Below are 19703 nucleotides of genomic sequence, written 5' to 3'. Positions count from 1 at the left end.
TCCAGTACTTTTCCAAGTCTTATTCTCCAGCTTTTCCTTTCATTTTCTGAACTACCGTTAAACTTCCTTCTGATTGAATTAGCTAAAGTCAGCAGTTGCTTGCCACCAAGGAACCCTAAGAAATACAGGTGTGCTGACCTGTATTTCCACCCAGTCCAGGTGGAATGCAATCCACCTGGATTTTTGAATGCAATCCAAAAGCTATTAATGATACTAAACTTAATGATGTATTCCTGACCTTGATAAGAGTGCTGTTTCCACCAAATTTTAGCAATCTTATTAACGTTTCAGGTATAAGAAGAAATCCCTCTTACTGGAGGTTAAACTACTTAAAAAAAAAAAAAAAAAGAGTGCCCTGGCAGAAAAGAAGACCGTTTCCAGTTCTGGAAGAAGCAGATCCTAGCACCACGCTATGTTGGAGTTGTCTGTCTGTCTTCCTACTAGGTTATAAGAGTCTTGAGGGCAAGAGAGCTTACTACATCTTACTGATTCGGCATCTTATTTGCGCTAGCACCTAGCACAGTATCTGGCATATGGTAGTTCATGATAAATACTTATTGAATGAATTGAGAACATTGCCACCATGCAACTTTAAACCAGCTTTATTAAAAGTCTGTGTTTATCAGAAAAAAAAGTTTAAGATTGTATAGGCTGATCAAATGAACCCAAAATATTTTAGGAGGAAAAAAGCATCTGTTTAGTAAAGTGGCCTCGTTCCTGAATAGTACTTCATTTTAATAAAAAAACAATTGCATAGAACGCTTCCATTCAAACCACTATTATTCTGTAATGCTCATAGTAGTTTCTTTGCAACTATTTGCCTTCCTAAAACATCCAAATTAATAAGCAATGCTTGCATGAATATGGTGAATAGGGTGGAAGGAACACTTAAGGAGCTCTCGAGACTAAAGCTGCAAAATTCTTCTTGCAGGCATCCCAAAGACATCACTCAGGACACTAATCAAGGTGGGAAGAGTCTATGCCCCTTGTTTATGGAAAGCCCTATTCTTATGTAAATTTCACTCATGTAAGAATATCAGGATCCCTTATTACACGTATTCTTGTTGCAGAATTAACAAGGGAATTGTGGCAGGAGAAAGATAAAATGAAATGGTGGGACATCAGCATTATGAAAGTCAGGGTTCTTAATTGCCAATCATGGAATCTATTCTATTTGGTTTAAATAGGAAGTGGATTATTAAAAGACATTAGAACGCTCACTGAGTCTTTGGAAGAAGTGAAGAAACAGGCTCTGGAGTGAGCTTCCACAGTCTGCAGAACGTCAATGCAGAACTGGCAGGGAAGGAAATGGCTGTTCCTCATGATTCCAAAACCATGTTGGCTTTCCCACCATCTGTGCCTGCAGAATTGATGTCCTGTACCCCACCTGCTTCCTCATATGCATCACTTCTGTATCTGCATCTCTGTATGTGCATCTGATTAGCAGAACCCAAGTCACATGACTGCACCCTGGCGGCAAAGAAACTGAGAAATGTGGGAGCTTTGCATGCTATCTTGGGAAGATGGGATTCACACCACAGGGAACCATCATAATGTAGAAGGAGTATTAAAAGATTTGGCTAACAGGGTAAACCAAAATGATTTGACTTTAAAAGGCTCCAACCCTTGATTAATTGTACCAATCTGCCCCTAGCATAATGTTTTCAGCCATCGGGTAGATGTGGGCCTGAGCATCAGCTTCAGCATGCCTGCTCCAAACATTAGAGTCATTTCTCCACTAAATATCTCATCAGGGAAGAGAATTATCATGTACTAAACACATTCTATATGCTAGACACTGTACTAAATGCTTTATGTGCATTATGTATTTAATCTCAATAACCCCACTTCAAGGGCATAATTCCCATTTTACAAGTAGAAAAATGAGTGCTGAGAAATTAAATAGTTTTTCTCAAAGTCACACAGTAAGATGGGGCAAAGATTTAATCCAAGGTCTCTCTCAAGTCCATGCTCTCCCTTCTATATTGGGTTCTTAACCAAGATTTTCATGGAACCATGGAAGTGGCTTCAGGAGCCTGTGTAATTGTGGATGTGTATCTTTCTGGGGAGATCATGCACAGCTTTTATCAGATTCAAAAGGGGTGTATAACTCCCCAAATGGTAAAGTATCACTGTACTCCCCAAAGTTGTAGTAGGTCAGTTTATGGTCATATGGTCATAAAGCTATTATTGTTGGGGCAGGGGTATATTCCAATTATATTTTTTTAATTGGGGTTAAAAAACTCACATGACATGAAATCAGCCTCAACAAATTTTTGTTTACAGAACATTATCATTATCTACAGGCACAATGTTTTACAGCAGATATCTAGAACTCTTTCATATAACTGAAACAATACACATTGAACAGCAACTTCCCATCTCCCCTCCCCTTAGCCCCAGGCAACCAACATTTTACTTTCTGCTTTTAAGAGTTTGACTCTCCAACTGTATTTTTGATGTTTGATCTTAGCATTTATTACTTGTGGTATAATTTTGTCATATAAGATTCAAATTTAAAATTAGAGTCCAGAGCCCTCTCTCTTGGAAGTGGGGGGAATGCATGTCTGTGCTGGAATGAACAAAGGTTAAAACCAATGAGAAAGTTTCTGTCTGAAAGATGAGAAAGGGCTGAGCAAACCAGGAACATATTTTTCATTTAACTACTGAAGTCTTAGCTGTACATCAGAAAGCCTGGCTGCTATTTGTGACTTTGCCACTGACTCCATTTATCAGGGCCTCCATCACCTGTATGATGGGGTAATATAAAACCTGCCATCATTTCCTCCGTCACAATGTTATGAGATTGTTTTGAAAGTACTTTCATTTCCCCAACAGAAGGGCATTATAGATCTCTCTATATACACCTGTTATGACTTCTTTGGGGGGAAAGAAAAGCACCTCAGAGAAGACTTGGCTCACAACTTCTAGGACTGAGTAATTTCTGAGTCTCACAGGCATCCACACGTGGGATGTTCTTTGTGAAGAAAGATTTGTTTATATCTTATTTTTTTCATTTCTAGTGGTTGTTTCTTCCCTCCTTTTCATTTGTTGTGCTTTTTTTGAAAATTCCAGTATAAATCAGCCTCTCAAATTGTGTTAGCTAGCTGGAATGTTGCTTTAGATGGTTCATTATTTATATCTTGCTGTCAACATGCATAATATTTTACAGAACACAAAAGCTTTACTCCAGAAACAAGATAAAGATTATTTTAAAACAGAAAAGATGCAAAGAAGCCCAGGAGAGTCAGCCTGGCCCACTAGTAGAAGTAACAGTATATACCATAAATACAGGAGAATTTCTAAATGTAGCCTTTTATGAATGGGATCAACCATCTGAGTATGAGATTTCTCCTTTGCCACCTACTCCCCAAGCAATCAGTTTTTTAAGTGGCATTTTAGAAAGGTAATGAATATCTGCTAACACACAATATCAACTTAATTTCAAAGCTGTAGAATGGACCATAAATAAAAACAGTGAGTTGTATCCATTCTTAGCCTGTTCATACCAATGGAAATATGGATTACCAACAGGGGAAGCCAAGAGCTCTTCTTGAGTAGGGTAAAATTCCAGATAGTATGAAGTTCAATTGTTGGTTGCTATTGTTCTCAATGTTATTATTATGTTTTCTTGAGTGCTTTTTATAAATAAAAATATGAAGAAATTCACAATTATGTTGACCTATTGCAGTTCCTAATTTAAAACCATGATCTTACATATTATATTGCTTGGATGAAGATTAATTGTACTTATTTAATTACAATTAGATGTCTAGTGTAGGAACAGGAGCTACCTCCTCAAGAGTTGAAGAATTCTTCACATTGCTGCCCACACAGGAAACCTGAGCTACATTGTGTTGCCTCCATAGGATGCAACTAACTCTCCAGTTGGCAAGATTTTCTCCATAACCAATCAGTCATCAAGTCTGTTGACTTTTCCTTACCATAATCTCCAATCATCCTTTCTTTCTCATGTCAAATTCCATTTCCTTGACTCAAGTAAGCCCCATCACTCTAAGATTACTCCAACAGCCTTATAAATGACTTCCCTTCTTATAGTCTGGCCCTTCCAATGATCTTGTACCTCCATGCCAGATCAATCTTTTGGAAATACTGCCTTGATCATGCCACTCTCCTGTGTGTCAAGGGCTACCCACTGATAATAAGGTAAATACCAAAATTCTTAGCCTAGCATGCAAATTCCCACAATCTTTTCAGGTACACTTTCTCGACCTTTCTCCACAAACCTTGCACTCTTGCCAACTAGATTATTCACTGGACTCTATTCCAGTCTCTCTCCCATAAGTGTCTATATACTTAGAATCCTGTTCAGCCTTTCTCTCCACCATAACAATTTGACAACTACTCGAAGTCTATAGATCTGACAAAACTGAACTAAGATCCAGTCCCTTGGGGGGCAGTTTAAACATGTCCTCCAATTATTTGATATTCCTCCCACTGAAAGGTGGGATTTAGGTCCTCTCTGCTTAAATATGGGTTGACGTTAGGGATTTGCTCTTAACCAATAGAATGCTCTATTAGTTAATGGAATGCTCTTAACCAAAAGAAGGATTGCTGCATAAGTTGGAAGGTCCTGTCATAAGTGGCCATGTAGCTTCCACCTGTTTTTCTTGGAATGTTGCTCTAGGGAAGCTAGAAGAATTCCAAACACCCTGAGACTACCATGCTGGAGAGACCACATGTAGACACTCTGGTGAGCCCAGGTGAGCTCTAGTATAATTGCTTTTCAAGGAGGAAGATGCCCTGGACATTCAGCTGAGTCAGGCCTTCTGACGACTGGAGCCCTCATCAGTATCTCAGGATCCCTCCAGCAAGCCCTTCCCAAATTCCTGACTCCCAAATCATAAGCAAACTGAATGGTTGTTTTAAGTTACTAAGTTTGGGGGTGATTTGTTATGCAATAATAATAATTAGAACACTCCACACATTCTCTTCCTGAACTCCCCGTCCTATTTTCTTTGCTTTGGACTTTGAAAACTTTCTTGAATGTAAAACTTGCTTTATTCTACAGTATACAACATTTCTTAGACAATAAATACCTTTGATACAATGGGGAGGAAACAGGGCAACTAAGACTTTACAGGAACCAAAAAATACATTAGATAATATTTCAAAGGTATTATACACGTACATTGGTTAGGCACATAATAAGTGATCAAATTATATAATTTAAAATGTTTGCTGATGATTGTTAGGAAAAAGGCAACTTACTTATTTCTTAGTTGGCCTCGCATTTGCTATCATTTGGTAAATTTGGGTTTCTAAGGTCAATTCTTAAAGAACTCTATTCCATCACTAGGACTTGGACTATAAACGTTTAAACTATAAATAGTGTTAGCTGCCATATTGTTAGTGGTGGTTATGGTTTTGTTGCTCCCAGAAATGATGTCCCATAAGCATTATTAAGTGAGAAAGATCAGTATGTTTTCCCCTGTAATTGTGCTTCTGTCCATGAAAGTAAAATTTTTTATTAAAACAGACAAGCACAAATATTTATTAGTATTACTAATTGCTCTGTTTAAATAGGACATATAATTAGGATATTATTTAAAGAAATGTCAGATACTTGATACAATTGCATCTTCCTTTCTCATAATCCTTGTTATTAATCACTGCTTAATTTAATCCTGGGTTTATCCTGAGTTTAAATAGGATTAACTTACCCTTTATCCTCCTAAGAATCAAATCTTAAATTTCTGGATCACTTTCCTTTATTAGTACATCTCTGTCTATTTCTGATTATGGAACATTCCTGAAACCACTTATTTTTCTAGACTATTGATAAAGCAATTCTCCTGTAGCTCTCTTCTTTTTAGAACACATCCTTGTTCCTCTCCCTCCCCACCCACTTTCCAAATTTCTACAAATATTAGTGGAAATTGATATTTCCTCTGCAATTACAGCATGAGTATCCTAGGACATTCTCTTCCCCAAACTAGAAGTTCTTACCATCTCTTCAAGTCTCTGATTCTGTTTTGAGCAGTCAATCCTGAATCACGATTTTGTATGTAAAATTGCTTTCCAAATGGTCTGGGGTTACAAAGCAAAGCTTTTCCAAAGTTACCTTTTCTAGTTAGAACTTATGATTTTTAATAAAGGTATATATAAAATAAGTTTACCTTAGTAGGGCTAACTTTCCACTAGCAGAAAAGCAAGGCAATAATTTTAGGGGTGAATGTTTGGCCTTGACAGTAGTTTTTATTGTTTTTATTTTGCTTTGTTTTTGTTTTTTTTTTTTACCAGGATGTAAAGGGAGAGCGGTTGATAAGGTAAGACTCAATCAAATCTTAGGTGGCAGCCTGAAAATAGAACAAAGTTGGGAAAATAATGCTGAAAATAAAAAAAAATGGTGGGATAAATAAGAAAACAACATGCTACTAAAGAAAACAAGAGAAGAAAAGAAGGCTGAATATGACTGCTTCAAAGAGAGACCAAAGGGCTTAAAGTTAGTGAGGGAAGAAAAGAGGAAGCAGACAGATGGTTTCAAAAATGGAACTAAGGAAATATTGGTCGTATGTTTGGAAATAATAATTTTGATCTAATAGTATTGTGAATGGAAAGATTTAACAGCAAGACCTAACATCTTGTTGGATCATCTGTGAGTAATGAATACATATTTGTTGACTAACTAGGAAAGGAGCTTCTGTGAGGAAGCTGGCGAGTGTGGGTGAGAAAGAGGCTGACAATTTTCTGTGCAGCGATAATATGGCTGGATTCTAAGGATGGGGAGTGTCTGTTACTGATACCTGATCTCTGACGTACTTAAATATTTTAGGGATGTGTTTATAGTTTTAGTTTCCCTCACACAGCTCAGAGTGGGTGGGTACATGATACATCACACTCTAAAAAGCCTGTTACTGCATTTCTAGAGAATTCATAATGAACAGTTTTTCTCCTCCTATGAACCACACATTTCCTCTCTTTCTTCCTACATGCAGCACTAAAAGCATTAAGTGAAATTACAGAACATTTTACACAATTTATAAAGTAAATATGTCTTCTAGTTATATTTAGCATTTTCTCTTTTTACCATTTATGGATATTCAGAAGGTAACATTTGCTTATTTAGGAAGGGCAGCAATTACTTTCTCTATCTCAGTCTTTGGCCAGAATATCCTAATGATGACTCCTTTGTTTTCAGACAATCGGGCAAAACCTAAAATTTACTAATATAAAATTAAGAACAGTGTGTTTGCTTGAAAATCACATTTTTTAACAATGTTGTTTTCTACTTCTTGTGAATCTTTAAGACTTTTCTGAGAAATTGCCGAGTTAAAAACTTCAGATATGTCCAACAAAAAGACCCTGTAATGCTGTTATCTGCCCCCAAATGATCACTTTCCTATTGTACTTTATGAAACAAAAATGTCCTGGGCTATTTTCTTCAAAATAATCCACTGGGAAACGGAGATTTGGAAGTTATAGGCAAAAGCCACCGTGCCTGGCCCCATTTGTTTTCTAAAAACAAATTTAAAAACTTTTAATTTCTTAAAAAATTAAGAAGCTCGGTGATAGAATGTTTTCTTAATGAAATAAAGTATATGTGCAAGGATGTCCACAATGGCAATATTTATAACATCAAAAAAGTAGAAACAACTGGATAATTCAATAGTAGGAAAATGGCTTTTAAAAAGGATCAATAACAGTATATTCAAAAGGTACATTATCATGTGGCCCCTAAAACAGACCATCATGTTTTCAATAAATACTTAATGACATGGAACAATGCCCACAGCTTGCCAAGCGAAAAATCTGAGTGACAGTCTATATATACAATATAATCTCAATTTTTAAAAATAAGTTAAAATATAAATGGGATAAAATTCTTCAGACTGGCTCAATTCTAATTTTTATCCTAAGAAAAGAATCAGAAATGCATAGAAAGATTTATGTATACAGATGTTTATTATATAATTTATTATAATAAAAAAGAAATAATTTGGAAATTGGTCAAATTAATCTGATATCTATTTTGTGGAAAACTATGCAGTCATTAAAAGTCATATTTTTAAAAAATATTTAGTGAAACTAAAAATGTTTGTAAAAAGAAGTCAAGTTAAATGGCACAATTCCAAACAATATAGCATAGTCCACATATTAGGAAAGGCATCAAATCTATTTATAGCCTGATAATAAGAAATTAAAAGTTTTTAAATTTGTTTTTAGAAAACAAATGGGGCCAGGCACGGTGGCTTATGCCTGTAATCCCACCACTTTAGGAGGCTGAGGCAGGTGGATCACTTGAGGTCAGGAGTTTGAGACCAGCCTGGTCAACATGGTAAAACCCTATCTCTACTAAAAATACAAAAATTAGCCAGGTATGGTGGCAGGCACCTGTAATCCCAGTACTTGGGAAGCTGAGGCATGAGAATCACTTGAACCCAGGAGGGGAAGTTTTCAGTGAGCCAAGAAAGCACCACTGCACTCCAGCCTGGGTGACAGAGCAAGACTGTCTCAAAAAAAAAGAAAAGAAAGACAAAAGAAAACAAATGGAATTTGAAAATTTGCTCTCTTTATCTAGTATCTTGGGAAGGGTGTGTGTGTGTGTATGTGTGTGTGTGTGTGTGTTTCCACAATGGATTTTCTAGGTCAGAAATTAAACTCCGTTACCACTGATAATGACTGTTCATTCCAGGCTGGGTGTGTTTGGAAACTCGCCCTGCAAATCGTGAGCTCACAGTCTTCTATCATGCCTTCTAGCTCACTCTTCATTCCAATGTGCAGAGGTAGCTCTAGTTGCTCTGGTTACTAGTTTTAAAAAGGTACCAACACAACAATTTATAGGGAGAATGAAATCTCTGAAGTTAGAATCACAAAATACTGATTCTATTATTTGAAAATGAAACAGTAACAACTTTTTCCCCTAAATTGTATAGGCATAGATTATTTAAGGTTTAATTTCCTACTTTTTATAGATACTGTTAACTATGATGTATGAGTCATTTATTTTTATATTTATACGCAACACTGAACACTTGTTCAGATGCCACAAATGACAAAGGCAAAATAAAATGATGTAATGGGATAAAGATAGATACGTCTCAGGAGGAATAAACTGTATTTGTACCCTTTACATTTATACAAATAAAAAAGAAAGAAAGAAAAGAAAAGACATTTGGATAAAATAAAACTGACCCACTGACAGTGGGAGCCTTCCTTGAAGGAGGTCACTAACTCCACCCTCCTTAGAATGTTCATTCTGAGGGGAAGCGCTCCCAGGAAATTGAATCCCAGTCTTCCTCTAGACTTCAGCTCTCCATTCTCCAGCCTCTCAAACTCCACAGGCTTGCAGGTAACCTCAAAGATTAATCAATAGAAGGAAGCAGGGGATCTGCATAATCTGTCTGCATGAGCCCAGCAAGTCCTAGGAAGTACAAGGCAGAATTGCTTGGTTCCTTGGGAGAGCTCAGCAGTCTTGGGACAGCTGGAACTATGCTTAGTCTGTAGAATCGAGCAACCCGCTGTGATCTTATCCAATTCCACTCCATAGGCTCCAAGTGCACATACCTGCTTCTGAATTGGTTGCTGCGGTTTTGAATTATTACGGTCTCTACAATCGAGATATATAATATCATCGAGTAGAGAAAGAGACTGTGTGGGTGTGTGGATGGGGCAGCTCGGGCTGTCTTGTCCTCTCAGAGTAGCAATCTTAGCAAATGCATTGGGCTTTTTATGTCATACTCTTCAAGAATTATCAAGTATATTGCTAATACTTTTTTGGAAGACAGTATCAAAGCCCTTAAAATAAAAACAAACATTTATAAATATGACCTAGCAAATGCTTTTCTAGAAAATTATGCTAAGGAAGTAATTAGTGCACAATATTTATATACAAGGGTATTCATCAAAGAGATGGTATTATTGATCCATTAAATACTATAATGCAGTCATATTTATTAACTTAGAAGGAAGTCTAAATTCTGTTAAATGAAAACTTTAGGCTATAAACAGGATCTATGATATAATCCCAACAGATTTAAACATATACATAGCAAAGACTCTAGAAGGTTCCACACCAAAATATTAGCAATATTTATCTCTGGCAGAGGCATTATGGGTAAATATTACTCTCTTCTTTACATTTCCATGTGTTGACTAAACAAAGCATAAAATAAGGCAAGTAAAAAGGAATCCATCCCTACCTTCTAGAACACAAGATTTTTATTAAAATGATAATTCAAACAGCCTAATATCCCATTTTCTGTGTAACATCCTATTTGCGCCTATATTGGGATGCATTATGGTCCTGTGTTTACGTTTAAGCCAAGCAGTGGGAATACAGATATTACATACTTTATTCTCCAATTTACTGGCTCTGGCAAGTCAGAAAATCATTCTGACTACAAGTTGAATAAACTCAGCCCAAATAGAATTAGCATCTTATCTCCATGCTGTCCGAATATGCCCATAATCTTCCGACTGCAATCTGGAAACCTCATGGATGAATAGTTCTGTTCATCAGAAGATTATCATTCGGGGATTAAAAATACATGGCATGGCTACCACCACTACCTCCTCTCACAACCATGGCAGACATCATTAATCACACTTTGTCCTATGAACCCAGATGTGGCCTCAAAATCCTTTCTAACACAGCTGTGCTGCAGGCAGCTCCTATCAATCATTTATTATTTCAACTCAGGTTGAAATCTATTAGCCATATCTGCTCTGATTACTCTGGCTGGAACACTATTATTCCTGTGGCTGGTTCCCAGGACTACAGAGTTGAAGAGCATGACCACTTTCTCTCTTTAATGATCTCTCTTTCCCTTAAAATGTATCTAACATATAAAGGGGTTGCTGACATAAGGTTTACTCTCAGAAGCCCAGCAGCATGTTTTCAAAAACCCCCTACCTTCAGTCCTGAACTAAATAAAAGAACCATCTCTTTTCAAGATCTTCAAAAATTAAGTGATAGAAATTTGAACCCTCTCCTCCTTATGTTAACTGTGTTTGTATAACACACAAAATAATAGAATATTAAGAGCAGTTACAAATATTAACAGAAAGTAGAACTCTAAAAGGGCTACAGCAAACTAAAATCGTCATACATGGAACCAAAGCAGTAAATGAACAATTTTTGTATTCTACATCCAGAAAAGTCATACTTCTTCCAAAAGTTTGTCTGAGGAAGGTACTGTAAAATCTCAGAGAACTTCCACATGTAGGACAGGCAGGATCTAGCCTTATAGAAATGACCACCTGGAAACCTGGATCAATATGACCGATTAATAATATTTTCTAACACTCATTTTTTTTCTCTTTTTCTTTTTCTTTCTTTTTTCTTTTCTTTTTTTTTTTTTTTTTTTTTTGAGACAGGGTCTCACTCTGTCACCGAGGCTGGAGTGCAATGGTGCGATCACAGATTACTGCAGCCTTGACCTCCTGGGCTCAGGTGAGCTTCCTGCTTCGGCCTCCCATGTAGCTGAGACTACAGGTGTGTGCCACCATAACCAGCTAATTTTTAAATGTTTTTTGTAGAAACAGGGTCTCACTATGTTGCCCAGTCTGGTCTTGAACTTCTGGGCTCAAGCAATCCTTCTGCCTTGGCCTCCCAAAGTGCTGAGATTATAGGTGTGAGCCACTGTGCCCTGCCCTAGCTCCCATTTTCTAACAACCTATAAAAAACTCAGCCTCCAATCCTCCATTGAACTGAATGGATGAGCTGTTACTATAGCTCTTGATTCTGTATTTTAATCAGAAGCACTAGGGAAATTTCTATATTGAGACTGCAAAATCTCCCACGGGGTTATGTATGAAATCTGCCCAATCATCTGTCGTGTAAAACATAAAAACAGTGTAACTCTACCCCTTTGAGGGAATTACTTTGTTCAAATGACCTCATTCACTGGGGTGAGGGAAAAGAGTGAAGAAGTCTCACCACCTTGTATCTGCACAATTTGCCTCTATGATTTCCAGCCAAAGGGAATTCTTCTTATTTCTAAAGGGAAACTCTTGCCATAATAGCAATAGGACAAGAACTTGATGAAAAACTGATTTTTATTGTATGTAAAGAATCTCAAAGATGATAAAGAAAAGAAAAAAAATCAAGTCATTTCTAATTCATATGGTGACCTTATTAAACAATTAAGTTTCTCTTCATGTAATCAAGTTGTATTTAACCAGATGGAAGAAGGAATTTATTTGATTGAACTTTTTTGTAGCCAGCAAGGACATGTTAGTCTCACAACTATCAAGGATATGGTATCTCCATTTTTTTTTTTTTTTTTTTTGAGACGGAGTTTCACTCTTTTTGCCCAGGCTGGAATGCAGTGGTGCAATCTCGGCTAACTGCAACCTCCACCTCCCAGGTTCAAGTGATTCTCATGCCTCAGCCTCCCGAGTAGCTGGGATTACAGGTACGTACCACCACGCCCAGCTAATTTTTGTATTTTTAGTAGAGATGGGGATTCACCATGTTGGCCAGGCTGGTGTTGAACTCCTGACCTCAGGTGATCCGCCCACCTCGCCCTCCCAAGGTGCTGGGATTACAGGTATGAACCACCACACCCGGCCAGTATCTCCATTTTAACTGCAGTTTCCCAGCTCAACAAAGATCAAATGATCCATGTGGCTTTGTCTTTGCTAAAATATTGGTCTGTCTGCACAATGTAAACACATACTCAAAATACTCAAGACAGTGACACTCTTCTTTTAGGTTGTTGATGTCATCTATGCCTAGTAGCACCTTAAGAAAGCTTTGTAGCAAATATCTACAGAACTATTTTTAAAAAAATTTTTAATAGTCAAGTGCAGTAGTGAGAAGGGGGGAAATACAGAATTCTTATATAAATTCAAGTTCCTACACAGGCCTTAAAGTGCCACAGTAACATTTCTGGAAAACCAGGATGAGACTGTGGGTAGAACATTATAGACTAGTACTGCCTCCCAAAAAAATATATATAATATGAGCCACATATGCAATTTTAAATGTTCTAGTGTCCACGTTTTTAAAAGCACAAATAGGTGAAATTAATTTTAATAACAGTTTATCAAACCCAGTATATCTAAAATATCATTTCGACAATTACTACTGAGACTTCACTCTTCTGTTTTTGTCTAAATATTCAAAATTCAGTATGTATTTTGTACTTACATCTCAATTCAACAAGCCACATTTCAAATGCTCACTGAACCACATGGGTTAGTGGCTACATCATGGACAGTACAGTCAATGAACATATTTCTTGATGCTTCCCTTAGCGTAACTTTACCTCAATCCTAATTTTCAAATTTTCCTCCTTACCCTCTGATCTCCATAAGCAACTTTTTCAAAATGCCTCTGGGGTTTTATTCTCCACTCCATTCTCTTTTATCTACACTCTCTCCCTGGGTCCTAAAGCTTTAAATTCCCTCTATATGCTGATGACTCAAATTTCTATCTCTTGCTCAGAACTCTCCCCTGAGCTCCTGATTACATATTCAACATTTCCTCTTGGATGTCTAATAGATGCCAAAAATGCAGTGTGATCAAAATAGGTATTGTTTAGGACCAACCCCCCAGTATCACCACCATCAGGCTTCCCCTTGGCAAAAAAATGGCACCACTACCTACCCAGTTGTTTGCCTAAATACCTCTCTTCCCCACATCCCATATCCAATCCATCAGCCACTTCCACTGTCTCTACCTTCATAATGTATCTCTATTCAAACTCCTTCTCTTCACCTCCATTATTATAACCCAAGTCTAAGACACTATTATCTCCCTCTGGATTATAGCAATCATCTCCTAACTGGCCAAATGCCCATAATCTACTTGCCATTTAGTAACCAGATTGGTCTTCAAAGCACAAATCATGTCATATCTTTTCCCTTGCTTACAACTCTTCCATTGGTAATGGAGGACATGAAAAGACGATCAACATCATTAGTCGACTATTAAGGAAATGCAAATTCAGTCCACAATGAGGTATAGTTTCATACCCACTAGAATGGTTACCATAAATAAGACAGACAACAAAAAATGTTGGTGAGTTGAAAAATGAGAAGCTTCATACATTCCTGGTGAGAATATAAAATGGTGCAGTCACTTTGGAAAACAGTTTGGCAATGTCTGAAATTCCTATATAGCCCAGCAATTCCATTTATAGGTATGTATTCAAGAGGAATGAAAGAAAACATGTCCACATAAAAACTTGTACACAACTGTTCATAGCAGCATTCATTATTCACAATAGTCAAAAACTGGAAACAACCTACCTGTTCATCAACAGATAAATGGATAAACAAATTGTGGCATATCCATACAATGGAACACTGTTCAGCAATTAAAAAACAGCAGACTACTGACATATCCTACCTAACCTCAAAAACATTATGCCTGGTGAAAGAAGACAGGCACCAGAGTCCATATATTGTATGATTCTATTTATAGAAATGCCCAGAAAAGACAAATTTAGAGAGGCAGAATGTAGATTAGCAGCTGCATGGAAAAAGGAATAACTTTCAGTGGGCTGAGGGATCTTATCGGAAGAATAAGAATGTTCTAAAACTGATTTATGTTGATGGTTGCTCTCCTGAATTATAATTAATTAATATATAATTATAATTATAAATTAATTAATTCAATTATAAAAATCATTGAGTTGCACACTCAAAACAGTTGAATTTTATGATATATAAAATATACCTTAGTAAAGATGTTTAAGAAAACAAATAAACAAAACTTCTCGTTACACTTAGAATAAAACCCGAACCGAAACGCCTTATCATGGCTCACAAAGTTCTACATGACTGGCTTCTTCCTACCTCTTGGACCCTGTCTCCTACCAGCCTTGTCTTTGTTCACTGCGTTTCAGCTACACTGGTCTGTTTTTGTACCCCTTGTACATGCCAAGTTCATTGCTGTCTCAAGGGGCTTGTTCCTCTGCAAGGGTTGCTCTTTCCCCAATCCTCTTATGCCTTCCTCTCAACATTCAGGTCTCAATCCAGAGAATTTCCCCAACTCCACCCACTCTGAAGCAGCAGCTCCTCTCCCACTGTAGCTCAAGTCATCCCCTGTGACTTGACTTATTTTATCCTCTTCATGGCAATCTCCCGTACCTAAAGTTATCTTTATGGCTATATCCTTACATGTTTACCACCCATCTGCCTCTGCTAGCCAATAAATTCCCCATTGAGGGACTTACCTCCCTTTTTAAAAGACGTGTTCAGAACAGCAAGTTCTGACACACAGAAAGTCCTCACTAAGTGAGACAGACTGACTAACTTGCTGCATGTTCTTGAATGTTTTATTTAATCCTCTGAGCCTAAAATTATTCTTCTGTAAAAAAAAATAATGATTATATTTCTTTCTCACCTCATGGGACTGTTTGTGAAGCTTGCATCAGAATTATGTGAAATCTGTCTGTACACAAAGCTAGCTATTACTACTTTTATGAGAGGATTACTTCGTGATTTCTTTGGACCATCCTTCTGTTTACATATTTCAGGGTCAAAAAACTACTGTCACTGAATGGCTGAGTTGTACACTCTCTGTATGCCGGAATAAGGGAGACAAAGTGAGTACAACCAGCTGCTCTATATGGGTATGTGAGGAAACCAGTGCTCTACTGATGCACAGGACAAACAATACCTTTCCTGTCCCCCAGTTGCATAAATGAAGGAAGACGGCATCTAGTCTCTTATAGGAAACTCAGCTATTCTTCTGGTGACAATGATGAATCTTTAGGGAAGTCCATCTGTTTTTTGCCCTTTGCCCTTGCCGTGGAAGGGAGGACAAGGATGCAGTACTAGCCACACTTGCTGTGCATGTAAAACCCAAAATTCCAAGTGGAAGAAACTGGACTTCAAAACCGGTTCATTTTACATAAGCCACTAAATGGATATCAGAGGGTAATAGCTTTTCTCTGCCACTTAACTAAGCTGCTAAATCTGAACTTGTTCCTAAATTTTCCTTCCTTCCTTCCTTCCTTCCTCCCTCCCTCCCTTTTCTGCTCCCTCCCTTTTCTGCTCCCTCCCTTTTCTCCTCCCTCCCTCCCTCCTGCCCCTCTCCCCCTCCTTCCTTCCCTTCCTTCTTTCCTTCCCTTTCCTCCTTTCCTTCCTCCCTCCCTCCCTCCTTTCCTTCCTCCCTCCCTCCCTCCTTCCTCTCCTCCCTCCTTCCTTCCTCCCTTCCTCCTTCCCTTCCTCCTTTCCTTCCCTTTCATTCCCTTTCCTTCCTTCCTTCCTCCCTCCCTCCCTTTCCCTCCTTCCTTCCTCTTCCTCTTTCTCTCTCTCTCTTTTATTCTTGCTTTTGTTTTTAAAAATGTGTAATCTTGTTAAATGTTCTCTTGGGAATTATTCTGACAGTAATCCAAATATTTCTTTCTCTCAAACTAAAATACAGTTTCCCAAATGGCTCAATATTTTTAAACTTTAACCCCTTCGTAAATTCTTTAATGCAACAAGACTTCTTGCGCTTAAAATTGTCATTTTCTTGTTGCCCTCTAACTTGAATGTTAGTTTTTCCAGGAACCCAATACTTTGTTCAAAATATTTTTCATAAATTTTTGAAGTGATTCCTTAGTGCCTGTTAGTCTTCAGCGTTTCTGATGAGAATTCTGATGCCAAACTGATTCTCCTGTTTAAGTAATCTGTTTTTTCTCCTCTCTCTCTAGAAACTTGCTCTTCATCCTTAGTGTCTTGAAATTTCACCAAGATGTGTCTATTCCAACCTGCTTAGCATTTTGTGGGTACTTTTAATCTGAAAACGTGTCATTGTTCAGCTCTGGGAATTTTTCTTTTCTTTTTGTTATTTAGTTTTTATTTCATAATCATAAACTTAATTCAATGCTGCAATCCAGCTAGTCATGGAAGGGAACAAGGAAAACATGGAACCCAAAGGGAATTGCAGCGAGAGCACAAAGATTCTAGGATACTGCGAGCAAATGGGGTGGACGGCTGCTCTCCTGAGCTACAGAAGGAATGGTCTGGTGGTTAAGATAAAACACAAGTCAAATTTATTAGAGTTGTCCCCTCTAATTTATTAGAGTTGTCCACTCGTGATCTTCTTGCTGGTCTTGCCATTCCTGGACCCAAAGCGCTCCATGGCCTCCACAATATTCATGCTTTCTTTCGCCTTGCCAAAGACCACAGGCATGTCATCCAACCACTCAGTCTTGGCAGTGCAGATGAAAAACTGGGAACCGTTTGTGTTGGGTCCAGCATTTGCCATGGACAAGATGCCAGGACCTGTATGCTTTAGAATGAAGTTCTCATCATCAAATTTCTCCCCGTAGATGGACTTGCCACCAGTGCCATTATGGCGTGTGAAGTCATCACTCTGACACATAAACCCTGGAATAGTTCTGTGAAAGCAAGAACCCTTATAACCAAATCCTTTCTCTCCAGTGCTCAGAGCACGAAAGTTTTCTGCTGTCTTTGGAAACTTATCTGCAAACAGCTCGAAGGAGACACGGCCCAAGGGCTCGCTGTCCACTGGAATGTGGAAGAACACGGTGGGATTCACCATGGCTGAGAGTACAGGGCTCCTGGCCGCTGCGGCTTCTGCTGGGAATTTTTCTTATATTATTTCTTCGATTTTTTTTTTTTTTTTGCCCCTGCCATTTTTAGTATTCTCCTATTCTGGAGTTCCTCCTAAAACATTCTCATTCCCTTACTAATATATTTTTTTCTACATTATTTGGGCTATGGTTTCCTCTGCGAATGTGAACACATCAGCTTTGCTCTTTCAGGGCTTCTTCAAATTTTCTGATATGCTAATGACACAATATTTCCTCTTTTCCAGAGCTGACTCCTGTGTGTGTGCGTGTTTTAAGTTGTTTCTTGGGATCAGAGTTCTTAGATAACTTTAGCGTACATCATGGGGCTTGTTAAAACACAACTGCCCAGCCTCTCCATAGAGTTTCTGATCCATTATGTGTAAGGTAAGCATTTCTGATCAGTTCCAAGGTGCTGCTGATGCTGCTGGTTCAGAGACCATTCTGAGATAACCACTGATCATCTCTGCCACATCCTCTGTATCTCAGCCTTGTATAGTTTTGTACATGTTAAGTAGATGTTTATTTGCCAATTGGCTCACTTAATGCAGAAGTTTCCCAAGGATCTCAGACAGTCTGATAACTCTAAAATAAGATTTCAGAAAGCAAGCCAGTCATCAGACATTCAGCATCGCTCATTTTGATGAATGGAAACTAGATCATTTTATTATAATTCTGAAATTGTATATAAAAATACACTTTGCAGTTTGGAGAGAAGATAAGTCAGAACTAATTTCTCTTCTCACTGTACCAATTACTGACTATCTGTCTAACCATTACATTTCAGCTAAAATATAAATTTGGGGAAGATGTGGCATAGACTGCTTACTCACTCTCTGCACAAAATTATCTGTGTGAGAGGTTTTCTCCTTGGGTCACTTCAGCATTATACAATTTTGTTTTAGTTTCATCTGTGTTGCAGCAAAGCTGAAAATCAAAAAGATCATTTAAAATTATGTGTGATGAAAAGATCCTTATTAAATCAAATATTTGCAATGGGAAACAGCCAATTAATGTGACTTAGTATTTAAGCAATAAGCCAAAAATTGTGCTTTCCTATATGTGATGCAGAATCTAATTTTTGGCACAATATAGATGCTTTGAAATGTCTTAAATCATGATGGAAAATTTTCGGAAAGTAAATGCTAAGTGTGACCCTGCTAGGGACTTGCTAGCTATACCTGGGAAAGTCACTTGCTTTCTATTTCCGTTTCTGTATTTCTGATATAGGAACATCAGTTTTTCTTGTGCGTAACGTGTTTACTGAGGATGTATTTAATTTTTAAGCAACATACTTCCCCCAAGTTCTTGACTGAAAGATGCTAGATTCCTCACCAGAACAGGTTGTCCCCTTTCATCAAGGGTGCAGCTTCTGAAGGTGTAGGAACCCACCGGAGGTAAAGGGAAGGTGTCACCAGTCCAGCTAGCTCACTTTACATCCAATTCCTGAGCCAATAATGATCACCAGTATCAGAGATAGTCAAGAAATGTCTCTTTGAAAAGATTTAAAATATAATATTCAATGCTGGCCTGAGCCCAATGTTAATAGGAATGAAAACTGATACATCACTTCTGGAAAGCAGTCTGGCAGGAATCATCAAGCTCCGTAGAAATTCACTTCCTTTAATTTAGTAATCTCCTTTCTAGGAATCCATTCCCGCGAAATGTCAGAGATACTGACGAATATTTGTATGCACAGAGAGTTGCTGCAGCACTGTTTCTGATAGAGAAAAATGGAAAACATCCTAAGTTAACAATAATAGAAGGAAAGTTAAATAAATAATGGTTCATCACAGTTTCTTCTAAATTAGTTTGGAAGAATATCCCGCGATATAGTAAACTGCTCTTGCCATAATGTTCAGTATGGTGGGAAACCAATAAAACCATATGATCCTATATTGGAATGTGCTGTGTCAACTTGGTTAAGGTGGAAACTATGGGTCCCAGAGTTCTGTTCCCTATATGGGCTAAACCTGGCTCAAGAGGAGCTTGTATGAAATTTAGAGGTGACAAAATGGCCATTGCTTTCTGCAGGTATTTTCGGTCAGATGTAGTAAGGACAGACAAAGGAGTGTCTAGTGGGGTCCAGTTCTCCTCTACTCTTATGTCCAGGTCCTCTTGTTTCTAGCCCTGCTGACCAACCAACAGTGGTCCCAGGCCCAGCACCAGCTGCCTGCAGATCTCTAGAGCACATAACTACAGAGG

General features: G+C 37.9%; 1 protein-coding gene across 1 annotated transcript; it reads right to left on the bottom strand.

Annotated features, from left to right (window-relative positions):
* Positions 1 to 16821: 16821 nt before the first annotated feature.
* LOC129036432 (peptidyl-prolyl cis-trans isomerase A-like) lies at positions 16822 to 17482 on the bottom strand. The gene has a single exon (XM_054487546.2). The coding sequence runs from the start codon at positions 17468 to 17470 to the stop codon at positions 16985 to 16987; it is 486 nt and encodes a 161-aa protein (XP_054343521.1). The 5' UTR covers positions 17471 to 17482; the 3' UTR covers positions 16822 to 16984.
* Between the last annotated feature and the right edge of the window lie 2221 nt (positions 17483 to 19703).

Source organism: Pongo pygmaeus, chromosome 4, assembly GCF_028885625.2.
Source record: "Pongo pygmaeus isolate AG05252 chromosome 4, NHGRI_mPonPyg2-v2.0_pri, whole genome shotgun sequence".
Lineage (NCBI taxonomy): Eukaryota > Metazoa > Chordata > Mammalia > Primates > Hominidae > Pongo > Pongo pygmaeus.
Note: the sequence above shows the minus strand (reverse complement) of the source record. Positions and strands in the feature narration are given on the sequence as shown.